This window comes from Lindgomyces ingoldianus (assembly GCF_010093535.1).
Source record: "Lindgomyces ingoldianus strain ATCC 200398 unplaced genomic scaffold BDR25scaffold_4, whole genome shotgun sequence".
In the NCBI taxonomy this organism is placed as follows: domain Eukaryota; kingdom Fungi; phylum Ascomycota; class Dothideomycetes; order Pleosporales; family Lindgomycetaceae; genus Lindgomyces; species Lindgomyces ingoldianus.
This window is the reverse complement of record NW_022985165.1, coordinates 700,093-713,298: the sequence shown is the minus strand read 5'-3', so window position 1 is coordinate 713,298 and position 13,206 is coordinate 700,093. Positions and strand designations below refer to the sequence as shown.

At 47.9% G+C, this 13,206-nt stretch overlaps 3 protein-coding genes across 3 annotated transcripts; all 3 read right to left on the bottom strand.

Annotated features, from left to right (window-relative positions):
* Window positions 1-6,258: 6,258 nt before the first annotated feature.
* BDR25DRAFT_177809 (uncharacterized protein) lies at window positions 6,259-6,635 on the bottom strand (the record flags this gene model as incomplete). The annotated part of the gene is made up of 2 exons (XM_033684183.1): window positions 6,259-6,434; window positions 6,575-6,635. Coding segments are annotated over 2 exons (237 nt in total), but the record flags the coding sequence as incomplete, so codon positions are not given.
* Window positions 6,636-7,809: 1,174 nt separating this feature from the next.
* Window positions 7,810-9,956, bottom strand: BDR25DRAFT_331523 (uncharacterized protein). The gene is made up of 2 exons (XM_033692643.1): window positions 8,494-9,956; window positions 7,810-8,444 (listed from the first exon to the last, which is right to left on the bottom strand). Exons 1-2 carry the CDS (start codon window positions 9,597-9,599, stop codon window positions 8,210-8,212), a joined length of 1,341 nt encoding a protein of 446 aa, XP_033552587.1. The 5' UTR covers window positions 9,600-9,956; the 3' UTR covers window positions 7,810-8,209.
* Window positions 9,747-11,876, bottom strand: BDR25DRAFT_350036 (uncharacterized protein; the record flags this gene model as incomplete). The annotated part of the gene is made up of 13 exons (XM_033694624.1): window positions 9,747-10,087; window positions 10,123-10,320; window positions 10,365-10,398; window positions 10,484-10,529; window positions 10,583-10,606; window positions 10,636-10,899; window positions 10,953-10,959; window positions 10,994-11,046; window positions 11,101-11,266; window positions 11,302-11,575; window positions 11,661-11,697; window positions 11,771-11,824; window positions 11,857-11,876. The coding sequence occupies 13 exons, from the start codon at window positions 11,874-11,876 to the stop codon at window positions 9,747-9,749; spliced, it is 1,518 nt and encodes a 505-aa protein (XP_033552586.1).
* Window positions 11,877-13,206: the final 1,330 nt, after the last annotated feature.

The following is a 13,206-nucleotide window of genomic DNA, read 5'->3' as shown; positions in this document are numbered from 1 at the left end:
ATAGCTTATATTATGCTTAGCGTGTAAAGAATTAGCTATATTAGCTATAGCTACTAGCTAAAAGGGAAATCCTTATGTATCTAGCTTAAGTATGTGCTAAATAATTACTTACTTTTTATTATTATCTAGCTTTTATAAGTTAGCTGTATAATTAGCTTAGAAAGGTTGTCTAGCGCGTTAGTTACTTATTATCTTTTAAAAGACTATATAAATAGCTGTAGCACATTACTTAAAAAGTGTTATGTTTTATTTAAAAGCTTAAAGTATAAGCTGCATCTAACATTCTTTTAACATGTCTAAGTAGTGTTATTAGGAATGCATTAGTGTAAGAAGAGTAGTGTGGTAGAGTCTTAGCAAAAGTAAGCAACTCAGGTGTGTAAGCAACTTGCCTGTAAAGTACGTTATATATAATTTATTTAAGAAATAATTAAGCTTAGTGTTGATATTTTAAAATAGGCTTTTTTAATATGCTATATTTTAAGCTTATAGAGTCTTTTGTTACCTACTACATGCTTAGTAACTACTAGCGCTTGCTATAAGCACCTGCAGCGTATCTAATTATATATATATTAACATTTTGTTGAATGGGCTCCATGCTAGCTATGCAAAGCAAAGAGGTTTGCACGGTGTACACATCGCGCGGGGGGGTTGCAGGTAACTGGTGTTGATTCTTCTTGTTCTAATTCTGTGCGAAGGAAAGGGGTATTTATCTGTCTGTGCGTACGACCGTGACACAAGACCATGACACGTGACGCCTAACCGCGTATCTAAATACTACTATTTAGACACATTTATTATTTGTTACTACTTAAATAGAGGCTATAGGCAATTACTACTTAAAAAAGTGTAGCAATTGTATAGTATATAATATAATAAATAATTTAAAAAAGTAACATATTTTACAAGCAAGTAGTCTACATAAGTAAATAGTCTACTTTAATAAAATGTTAGCACTTTATACTTTAATTAATAATACATCTACTAGTTAACTTTTAGCTTTTTAAATAATTTTAAAAGGCTAAATTTAAGCATTTAAGCTACTATAGTAATTTATAAAGTTTTAAAAGCTATACTTACTTAAAGACTTACTAGTGAATTTTTATAATATAATTATATAGCTAACTTAACGTACTTTATAAGCAAGTTTCTTACACACTTAAGTTACTTACTTTTATAAAGACTACACTAAACTACTTTTCTTACACTAATGCATTTCTTATAACAGCGTAGGCAAGACAACCGGTCTAAATGCGGTGTGAATCTACTTAGAGGCATATAAGAGTGCATGGGGACTTAGAAACCTAGGAATTCTATTAACACCTATAGGCTTTGTACAAAGGATATTAGAAAACTACTAAGCTAGCTATAAAAGAGATGTGACAGCGCGTACCGCATCACATGCTCTGCGGCCTCAGCTCCCTTGCTTGCGCGACGAGTAGTGCCTTAGCAGGGAGCACATGTATATTTAAACTCGCAGAGCAGCTCCTCTGCTCCTTAGTTTAATCTAGTTAGGTTACACCACCTCTTGCTTGTAGCTTGAGCATGCCGATCGTGACAAGAGAGATGCAACTAAACACTTAGAGAAATAGAAGTATAGTAGAGGCTAGAGTAGAGTTAGAGTAGATACAAGAAACCTTTAGGTATTAGTTTATTAAGCAACCTAAGATAAAACAATTTATGTAAATTATTACACTACTTTTCTCTCTACAGACTAATAGTCTCTATTAGTAGTATTTTAAAGTAGTAGTTAAGCTAATTTAAATAAGATAATAAATAAATAACTTTTACTTCCTATACTTTATTATCTAGTAAGTATAAGGCTAAGATAGCGCTTACGTGCGACGGGTATACCTGTTGCGCGTAAGCTATCTTAGTTTTATTGTAAGTTTATAAGAGTTTAATTATTTCTTCTACGTTTCTAAACTAAAATTAATTTAAATTAGCAAGGTATCTAAGCTCTAAGTATTCTTTTACAATGCTAGCAATGTCTTCTAAACTAAACGCTATGCGTGCACGCCTACTTTAATAGTAATTTGTATTAATGTTGCGCTTATTTATAATTAAGGCTTACTATTATCTAAATGTTAGTTCTTTACTATCTATAAAGTTATTATTCTTAGGCGTGCGTTTAGTAAAGTAAAATTAAGGTATTATTAAAGGTGCTTAAAAAGTCTCTTACTATAAAGATAGAATAGTAGATAGCATAGATATTACTAAGAGCAAGGTTTTTAAGAAAGATAGAAGTGTATTGTAAAAGAATCAAATCGCTGCCAAGCCTCGCTTGTTAGAATTCATGCTTATATACAAAGCACAGGTCATGTAAACTCTAAACAGGTTAGGTGAGGCTATACTAGCCTGTTCTAGAACATCTAACTTTATACACTACTTATTTATAAAAGTAACTTTTTTTTATGCTAACTTTTTTAATTTACTAACTTTTTAACTTTTAGAAAGTAGTTTAGACGCTGCTATAGTAAAACCTTTAGCTAATAGTAAGCAGCTAGTGCTAATTCTTAAACATGTAGATGCTCTAGCTATAGCTTGTAAAGTAGAAAATGTTTACTAAAAGCTTTTTTAAACTTTTAGAAATTAGTTTTATTATCTTTTAATTAAAAAGAATATACGTCTTTAAAATCTAACTAAAATAATAGATATTTAGGCATATATATAGGTAAGTTGTTGCTTTATAAAAGTTCTTATATATTCAGTGAGGCGAAAACAACGCGACGTGAATGCCAAGACATTGTACAGATTAACGCACACAATAGATATACCGGTCCTCATTCCCTGGCTCTTGGTTCATGGTGGCGCTTTTGTTCAAGGTCGAACTGGCGAGGAACATCGGGTTGCGCACAAGAGAGTAACGATTCGCATGAATCGTTCCATTCAAAGTTACCTGACGAATATATATCCGAAGGTTCCGCGTATCTACCCCGACCCTGCCCTGCCCCCTGCGCTACCCCTATCTCCAAGTATTTAGCTGCACCTCCCCCCTTAGCTAGCTTAGTAGTTTTCTAATATCCTTTTGTACAAGGCCTATAGGTGTCAATAGAATTCCCAGGTTTCTGAGTCCCCACGCACTCCCATATGCCTCTGAGTGGATTTACACCGCATTCGGACCTATTGTCTTGCCTGCGCCGTTACAAAGTGGAGATCATGGCAGGGTGAACAGATGAGTCTACTTATCTAAGACATTAGCTTGTCGATTAGTTAAAGTCTTGCAGCATTTCGGATTGCTCACCGACGTTTAAAGAGGCCTGAAACTTTCCAAATATGCATTTTTTATCTTTGCTCTTGAATCTGCAAAGGCGTTGATGCTAAACCTTCAAGAACTTTTCCTTTGGTCCCTGATAACGCATGAAACGGGAGTGACCCACTGATGTGTCCAAGAGTATCATGCGGGATGAAATTCCTAGGTTTATGATTCAACACACAAGAGTCGGCACGGGCCAGATTACATCTCGGTGCCCCGCCAGCCATCACACGCGCGATTTCAACGTGCGTCTGGTGTGGCAACGTTCGTGGCTTATTCTTCCAAGATGTTGTTTATCGTTGCCGAAGATATTGACGCCGCACAGGCGGAATTTCGAGACGATCAGTCTACCCTTAGTTCGTTGAAAGCTGGGTTTGAGAGGATGGGAAGCCTTATAAACATACAGCTGCTAATCTATTCGAGCTGTAAATGTTTTCGCCCTGAAATATTGCCTAGGCGCTTGGTCGTGAGGCTCAAGGCAGCTGAATGATGGGAAAGAAAGTGAATAGAACATTCCTCGTCAAAAATTGATACTGATACATGCAAAGAAGTCTGTAATTGATGACAATTGTTTGTCTGAAGAAACTAAGGGCTGGTGGTTTATGATCTGATACCACAATCCTCAAAAAGAAGAGAGAAAGGGAATTGGGCGTGTCAGGCTGAAGACCCCCTGGCCAGAGATGACCCTGCTGGCGTGCCAGCATGAGCCCCGAAAGCGCCTCGCGTCTCATACGAGCTGCGGCAAACAGACAAAAACTGGGATGCACATGGCTAACACATGTTGAAGTTAAGCTGGAGGGTGCTTTAATGCAGCAGTCTCTTGTAGCGAGCTCGAAGTGTCCACGTAATCTGAACAAAGCAACCCGACCCTGCGCGGTTGACCACGTCGACATCGGAGGCTGCAAAGGGACGGGTGAGCCCAGAGTGAGCATTTCAATCAGAGGAGCCAGCGAAGCAGCAGGCTCGCTTCTCCAGTCAACCCGAAAGGTTGTCCAGTCTAGACTCCTTGCAATGATTCGGTAGGGCAAGAATAAGATGTGCGAGCTCAACCTGAATTTAGTCCCCGCCCAGAGAAGAGGGGGTAACGGTAGTGGGTGCTTGATTGGTGAACTAGGGAAGGGTAACGTAGGCGGCACAACCCGACGAGTGAGCGTTAAAGCCGCCTTCCCGCGAGAAGAGCCAACAGTCGTGTAAAGATGCTCTGCTTCTTGCTTGACCTGCAGGTTGCCTGCAACTGGCTTGCAGGTAGTCGGCCTCTCCGCAAAGGCTTAGCAAGTCGAGACGAAGACGAAGTCTACCTCTGCGTGTAGGGCAAAACTTGCGCATGGGCTTGCATCTCGGCCCCATCAAGTGGGTTGCCATGGATCGCCATGAACCAAAGGAGAACCGAAGTTTGCGAGGGGAGAGTCGAGCTGCTGGACGGCAACTGCACATTCCCTGACGTCCATGCACCATGTCTGCCAAAGAATGCGTGATGGCCAACGAGGAACTCTGATACAGCCACATCGAAAGTTTGCTGGCCGAAATGCAGGCAAGGTAACAGAGAAGAATGGGGGGAGAAACCTTCTTAGACAATAGCCTGCTCTTACCCGCAAATCACGATGTGGTCCACCACACCCAGCAAGGGTGGATCACCTGGTATACAGCGCCGCGCTATTATATAGACACACGTCAATGATGGTTTAACAATCGCGAACGGCGGAACGTGATAAAGACTTTGTTGAGGAGAAGACTGGGGCTAGCAGGAAAACGGAAAGGATGATTCTAGTTCAAGGCTATTGTAACGGATAGAAAAGACGAAGAAGTAACCAGCAATCGCAGTCTTCAGAAGGTGTGGTCCTGAGCGAGCCTTCACTACCGTGAAGAGGAGAATACTAAGGGGTGGATTTTGGCTCAACGCGGATACAGAGCCGTTCCCGAGGCGGCCCGCTGGAGCAAGGATTGGGAAACCCGGTCCGGGTCGAACCTTAGCAACACTCGACGCCACGGGGCCTGTTTCGTGGAAGGGGTTTAAATGTGCGAGATTTTTTTTTTTATTGGCCAGCCGGCGATTTTAGTCGAGCGTCTTGGCTGGCGGGCATTTGGCCAAGCTGGTAGGTAAGCTATTCATCGGTTCGGTAGTAAGACAGTTGTAAGATGCTCCGTGTTTGCAGCCGCACATCTAGAGCTCCTGACGATTCAGTCGTCATTGAATTGAAGACGGTGAGAAAAGATGGTAGAGCGAAAATGTCGGTGTCTTGGTGTGGGCAAGGAGATGCGCTAGCGTGATTGCGGTTTAGTGTCTTTCTCACAGGACTGAGAGGGAACGACACATGGGTTCATCGAAGGATTCAGCAGCCAGAGGCGCACTACCGTGACAGGCCAGGCGCGCCTATCACAGTTGCAGGGCTCCCAAGGGATTGGGACCCTTGGCTGAGTCCCTGTCCTATCAGAAAATCAACGTGAAGACCCAGCACTCTGCATAGCACGGGCGAGTGGTCTGGGGAACATTGAGGTATGGCGTGTTTGCTGCAAGTCATGATCCTGTAAGGCTGAGGAAGACGCTGGAGCTTCATCAAGTTAGATATTGCGTGGGTTGGCACTCCTTCGAGCACTGCTTGTCGCGGTTTGGCCATGTCAGAAGCCCTGGCCTGACGAGCTGCGTGTACGTGGCAGCCCTCAGATTGCATGCCGAAGACCATGTCTTGCATATGGGGGACGAGCAATCTTTAGATTAAAGGCTTGAGCTACAACGGGGACAAGAACTTGTCGGAGCACTGAGACCTCGAACTCCAAGTTTGGATCCAGACTCCTTGCTTAATGAGGTGGATGCTGGAGAGAAAGGCGCACAAATGTGTGTCAAAATAGTGTCCCAAAGAAAGAACAACCGCCGCCCTAATCCAGTGCCCGAGTGTCCTAAAGTCCCAACAACCCTCCAAGACATGATAAAAGATGTTACTCCAGATTTCGTTTGACTGAGCAGTGCCGAGGATTGAACTTGGGTGTTAAGAGCCATAGCTACGAGCGTAGTAGCTTGACTGGGGAGCAGAAGTTGTTGCATTGGGGGCTGGACGGATTGCCGCAAGAGCGATCTCCGCCGCATCCTCACGGGCTTGTCCAGAATACGCTCCATCGTACCAGAAGCGTGCCGAGTAGGAGACACCATCGACTACCGCGATGCTGGACCAGGCTGTTCGGCCTCCTAAAAAAGAATGAGTGAGGTGCAAATAGTCAATGATATAATTACGATACGATAAAATAAGAGGGGCTAGTAAGGAAGGGCAGGAGGATTACGGGCCGTGTTCGAACCCTGCAATTCACACGAGTGGTCAAGTGTCTTACCTCGACGATCAGAGATATCCTGCCAAGTAGGTTCGGGCAGTCGTTGGATTCTACAGTGTTCTAATGGTGAAGACTTAGTCTGCAGCTCCACTCCATCTACAAGGGATCGTAATGTAGACGTACCTTTGAGCTGTTCCGACCATGGGATTCGAGGTGCAGGTGCAGCCATGATATTGATGTTGCAGGAGTAATGCTTCTAAGATCCAGTGATACTAAAAGGGATGGCGAAACGCAAATAGACAATTGCCCAATAATGGTAGATGCAACGAGAGCCTGGATGTGGGGATAGGGGTTGGCTTCCCTCTGACGGATACTTATAGATCTTCAAGCAGTCACGTTAGGAAGAGGATTGCACTCAAACGGTGATACACAAGAAACGGCAGACGGTCTTGCTTGAACAAGACATGTAGACTTCCGCTGTAGGTGGGCTGGTTGCCGAAAGAGAGAGGGGACGTAATGCCCATAGGCTTTACCGAACTGTGGGAATACGCCATCAAATTCTCGGGCCGGACCAATGCTACAGAGTGCTGCAGACTTACATGTTTGAAGGGACGTAGCGTTGGAACTGATGGGGCTGCGGTGGCGCAAGGAAAGAAGATAACCCTGTGGACAGGGTCACTGGCGCCCGACAAGAGCATGGGAGTGCAGCTGGCAGCCTCGCTGAGGCGATTGCATCCGCCGGGAGAATGAGCCTGTAGCCATGGACGCAGTCAAGGAAAGCAAAGCAAGACTATTAGTTTAAAATCACGATGATGCATGGTGAACTGGCAGCTGCGCCGTTCCGAGTCGATGCTGAGCCTGATGGAGGCCCGGCATTGTCAGATCAGAATACCAGGCCAGAACGAGTCTAGATTGACGGCACCTTGGACGAGGTGGTTTACGGCGGTTGAGAGCGTGCGGATGGGAGCAACGATGTTTCTGCGCGAGCGCGAGTGAGCAGGCTCAGTGAAGACCTCAAGGCGATGTGCCGTCTTGGCTTGCCTCAAAATGGAAAGGCCACGAAGAGCCAGTCGTTCCATGGGCCATTTCCATCACATGGCCCAGATGTGACAATTCGGGTACCTACGTTATGCTCAGTTTGCAGTGTGACAACTAACGCGCGCCGGCATTGTCGTTTGGGGGCCTGAGGAACTAGCGAGGAGTGTCTGCAGGCCTGGTATATGTTCCCACGGCCACGGCGCAAAGTGATTGAAGCCTTCTGCTCGGTCAATGTCAGGGCTGCGAAGTCACTGATTGAGCTCGAACGTATATTCATCATTCGCCCTAGAGTAGCTATATATGCAAACGGAGTGAGGAAATAGAATTGAATGTGGGTGCCAGATGCACCCATGCCATCGTGGCCACATTTTTGCCGATTCAATTCATCTCAAGAGATGCAGCAAACACTTTGTCTCAGTGCGGTGCCATGCAGACCCAAACGCTAACGCCGATGCTTCCCATGCAGATGCTGATGTGACAAGGAAAAAAACCACTCAAACATCGCACCGATAGGGCCCGGCGATGTAGTCTTGACAGCTAGCAAGAACACAGTGGAACCGTATGTACGAAAATCGAATCTAAATTTCCACCATGTTGGGCTGCGCGCCATTGAGACGGGTCTCCCATGATCCAACCATGATCACAAAGGGAGCGAAACTAAGCCCCTATTGACGTCCGGCGTAATGCTGGCGGATGCCTACTTGGGGGCCCACTGCGGCTGGTCCGATGGAACACCTCATCGATCAGACGCTTGGGACCAACGTACTCCATATTCATTTTGAAGGACGCATTCCGCATTAGTGGTATATGCAATTGAGTGCTCTGCTTGGTGTGGAACCGACGCTTGATGCAGTCGTCCACCAGCGCAATGAGTCCAGTTGCAACAACAACACTGTCACGGGTATTAGCCGGGTGTCTTTAAGACACTGGTTTGTACTTACTCGGAGATGTCGGTAGCAGCGTTCAGAAGGCGGTCATCCGTCATACGCATATAGCAAGGCGGAATCCAGCCACCTCTTGCTGCCTCCTCATGAGCCTGGTCGTGGGTCATTTTCACAGGACTGATGTGGGCAAGTGGCTGCTTTTCGTTGTCGGCGCGGACCAGATAGTAGGACACGCTCTCATGGTCGCCATTCTTCTTCACTACTCGCTTCCAGGAATATGCGTGGCCCCAGTACTCAAAACCATAGCGTTTGTTGGACTTGGCGCCCCGTCTCTTGACGTCGATGTGAGCGTAGTTTGAGAATTCGAGCTTGAGGGTGTTGGTAGGCAGCAACGCACGGCCTTTGGCATAGCCCGCCGACTTGGGGCGCGAGTCATGCTCGTCTTCTGCGCCGGCCATCGACTCATAGCCTGAATCAGAGCGCTTGAGGCCTGCGGCGGTCGAAGGTCGGGAGTCGGGTTTGTGCCGGAGGCTTGCGAGCGCGGTGCTAGCCCTCTGTAGTACCGGCCGCTTCTCCGAGGGCAGCTTCTGGTACTTGCGAATCGAGTGGCAGACCTCGCGACCAGACTCCCGACAGTAGCGGCGCAGGGAGAACTCGCGGGTGCGTAGGTCGTGCATGCGGAGGTGGAAGAGAGTGCAATTCTGTTTCTTGTGGCGCATCTCGACTTGGGTGTCGACGCGTAGGTTCATGTTCCCGTCGATTGTGGAGTCGTCGTGACGGATCGAGATGCGCTTAGTGGTAGGGAAGAGGTCGGCAAAGTCGCAGGGGGTCGTGGGAATGGCGTCGACGGGGAACACGTCGTGAGCGTACTGGGGCACGTCGTACTCGGGCACGTCGTCGAAGTCGTCGGCCAGGTCTTCTTCGGAGGTTGAGGCGTACGTGTCGACCGAGGCACGGGCGGTCGAAGATGCAGGAGGATCGTAGTCGAAGTATTCCTGGCCGCGGCCTTCGACGCGGCCATAGCACGTCTCATGCTGGGGGAGCGGCGGGCGGAAGCTGTATTCGGTGGGTTCAGTCTCGGAGGAGCGGTCACTGTCGCTGCGGGCAGACGCCGTGGTGCTGCTGTTGCTGGACTCGTGCTGTCGCCAGTTGTTGCGCGACATGGCGGGAGTGAAAGGGCGACAACGGCCGGAGCGGGGGAAACTAAAAGAATACCGCAGCAGGATTCAGTGGGCGGCTAGCGCAGCGGAGGCATGTATAATTAAATGTATCGTGGGCGCGCAAATATATTTTGCAGCAACGTCCGAGATTTAGGCTGAGAGCTTGGAGCGTGCAGTCGTCGAGTCGTGGAGAATGGTCGTGGGCTCACACGAGGCAGGTGTGAGGATCAAATAGCGATGGGCGAAGAATTCACAGTAAAAACTGTGCCATGGACGGCTGCGCATTGGTGCAGCGGGCGTGGGATAAAGGCATTTATTTGCTGTTGGTATTGGGGGTGGGATTGGACTGGAGGGCCGTTCGGCACAGTGCAAAGCGGTAGGCTCCATGTCAGGACCCAGCTGGAGGAAGCGTGATTCACCGCGCGGACCCCGATTGCTGGCTGACCACATCCTCGTGAGATACTCACTCGACTGTGCTTGGCGTGCAGAAGCTCAGCGCGACGAGCGCGAATCAGCCGCCGCTGACCCCCCCTCTCTCTCGCCACCGCCTGCTTCTGGCTGCCTCTGGCTGCCGCAGTTCCTCGTCCTTCTCTGCAGCGCCATTTTGAGGCTTTGGCGGGGAAGACGACTTCGGTGAGCCGTGGCGCCTCGAAATAGCAGCAGCCAGCAGCAGCGACCGGAGAAGGATACACAGACGACTGCGACAGCAACCGCAACAACGACTCTTCAGTCCGGTACCCCACGGCCACACAATCACGCTAGCGGGACGGCGTTCTATGGCTTTCGCATTGGCGTCCGTCCGCTGTGGTCGACCAGCCATCCCACGTGCCATCCATCCTTTTTAACACTAGTGCATGTTCTCAAGCATCTGCTGATGGGGAGAGCACTGATGAGCAGCTGCGGCCTTCACTGCTCTGAACGCTCCTTTTCTTCCTACGTCACACGTCATACGTTGCATTCTTCTCTGCCCAAAGACTGCAACTCACTCCTGCACCCGTGTCGCCATTGTGCTTCAGCACTGGTTTGCACCAAGAGTCACGTTACCCTGCCAGCAACAGTTTCGTATATTTCAGGGCGCCGAATCCTTCGCGAAGGCTGCATCAGCCGTTGAACTGCGGCGAGTGTTGGCACCGCCTCCACTTTCGCTCCCCGATTGAACCACAGCTGACACGAAAGAGCTTGTCGAACTGGCAGCTTTTGTAATGTGCACGCTCCATAGGAAAGGAGGTAACTTTGGAACTTCCAAGGATTGGAATTGATCAAATCCACGTGATCACTTCTTACACTCCCCTCCTTCCTCACCCTTCAGGATGTGGAGACCACAGAGGGAGCCATCATCTTTATTACCTCTCTCACGTTGTTTCTTATTGTTTTGGCTCCTCAGCCCGTTCCCTTACCTTCTTCGCCCACTACTCCGACTCTGGCCCAATCAGAGGAGAGTACGTGTTGACTTCAGATTTCACGCACAGCAGTTTCTGCACCTGTTATCCTGTTAGACCAACACTCTCTGAACACGTTCGGCGGTTGGTATGGATACTCTACGTACACGAAATGCGTTCCGCCTCGCTTTCCCGATCCTCCAGAAGAATAAATGAACCGTGTCAGAGGGCGTTCTTCTGCGTCATCCTTCCCTGCTTTCAGCATGGGACCGTGTTCACCCAGCAAGCCCACTGATTTAGAGAGGGAGCAGCGGGAGACACTGGACGATGACTTTCCGAGAGCGCCTGGCGTTCCTTCCTGCCGGGTACGCCCATCACTGTACCACTCCACGCTGATTGCTTGATATCGACCATACATCGCTCGACGATAGCTCTGCGTACTATTTTCTGCGGAGACCAGTCATAAGTGTCTTGGTTACTTGATAGGAATCTGTCAGATCCAGTCCTGACCCCAGCGCCCGGGCAACCGACGCCTTCTCCACTCTCAAAGGCGATGCTCTCAATCGCCTCTCTTCGACATGACTCTTCTCTCATGTTCCACTAAATCGCCCTTGAGCATCCATCAGGGAGATCATTAGCTCCTCTTCAAGGAAATCTTAGGGCGCTTACCCCTACTCTTTCAAACACCCTTTTGAAACTCCACAGATGGTGTCCTCAAAAAGCTGTTCCGCGCATCTGCCTAGTGGAAAGTCTCCCTCCTACCCGCTTCACTCACGCGCAACTATGCCACTTCACTTCTTCTCATCACGAGACCTATTAGACTCGCTTCCTAAGTCCTTCGAGCCCTCACTTTCCTGTCGGCCAACCTAGTTAATCTCTACGCGAGAGCCGGGTTGGTCATTGCCTGAAGGCTCCGCTCTGTATATCTAGTTGTCTAGCCTCACTCTAGTTTGAAGCGGCATCGGCATTTGAGTGCGGTAAAGTCCGCCCGGTAATTATTATGAATTGACAATAGAAGACATAAGTCCCCTCTCCAAACTCTGGATTTACAGTGTACATAGTTGCGTTCAGGAATCCCAGGAGCAAGGATTTGCACTGACTGTCGCAGTTTCAGAGCGAGGTATTCTAAGCTAGATGCAACTTGAGTGTCGACTATAATCTTTGCTTAATATTAAGGCGGTAAGTGTCTCCGCAGAGCGAGCAGGCCAGGAAGGGAAAGGCCGCAGCTTTAGCAACTTTGGCAACACTACAGTCTTGCACTAAAATATTGACGACCACCTTCTAAGGAGACACTAAGGTCCTGGACACCCTAATGCGCAAGCACTAGGAAGAGTGTTAAATTAGATTCGGTTTAAACTACTAGGATTGGAAGCCTCTGCAACACATTAGCTTCTTTCTACCTACTTCTGGACCTACTTGATCTAATCAAATCCCCCACATTCTACTGTGTTAGACTCACGAACCTACAGCCAAAGTCTACTTGGGTTACCTGCCTTGCTATGAATAGCCGCACTTCGATAACCTAATAATTGTTTCTTACGTTCGCCACAACTCGCCATCTAATAAACGCTCATCATTGTCTCCCACGGACGCAATTATGCATTGCGTTTTCACCCGAGATATCCCGCCTTAGCGATTCACGACACGGAAATGGATCGGAGGGTTAAAGCGTGGGTATTTTCGTCACTCAACATCAAGTGGCGCCACTGGCGTTGAGGGTGGTTAACTGTGCAGACACGCACTAAGAAAATTTTCTGAAGCTTCCAGACTCGTTCTGGAAGGTTGTTGATGGCGCTAAAGTATTTGATGTGAGCTGTCGAGGACTGCTTCGTTTTCTAATCAGGACAGCATGACAAGACATACGCTAATTTGAGGTCTCAGCGTAAGCGAGGTCAAATTATTTCAGTGTCGTCGCGTGGGCAAGCTTCAGCCCAATGCTGAGAGGGATCTCGGAGTTTGGTGCCGTCTACTGGTTGCCCTTGGGGTCGGGTATCCTGATTTTGGCAGCCCCATCTAGGTAGGCATAATGCGTCTAGGTCTATGTATCCGTTGTCCTCATAGTGCCAATATCTCAAGTTAAAGACTCAGTGAGGTATTGGAGAGCTGATATGATCACGTGCGTGCACGTGGTCGTTTCAACTGCAGATATCGAAGACATCGTGCGCAACAGTCAGTACCTGGGGGTAACACCCGGACCCAACTCATAATAATCGCGAGATACAATCATACAG

Bases quoted from the DNA above. Each gene is read 5' to 3' on its own strand.
- BDR25DRAFT_331523 (XM_033692643.1), bottom strand. From the start codon at position 9,599: ATGTCGCGCAACAACTGGCGACAGCACGAGTCCAGCAACAGCAGCACC. The intron at 8,445-8,493 runs GTAAGTACAAAC...TACCCGTGACAG, and splicing joins GCTGCTACCGACATCTCCGA to TGTTGTTGTTGCAACTGGAC.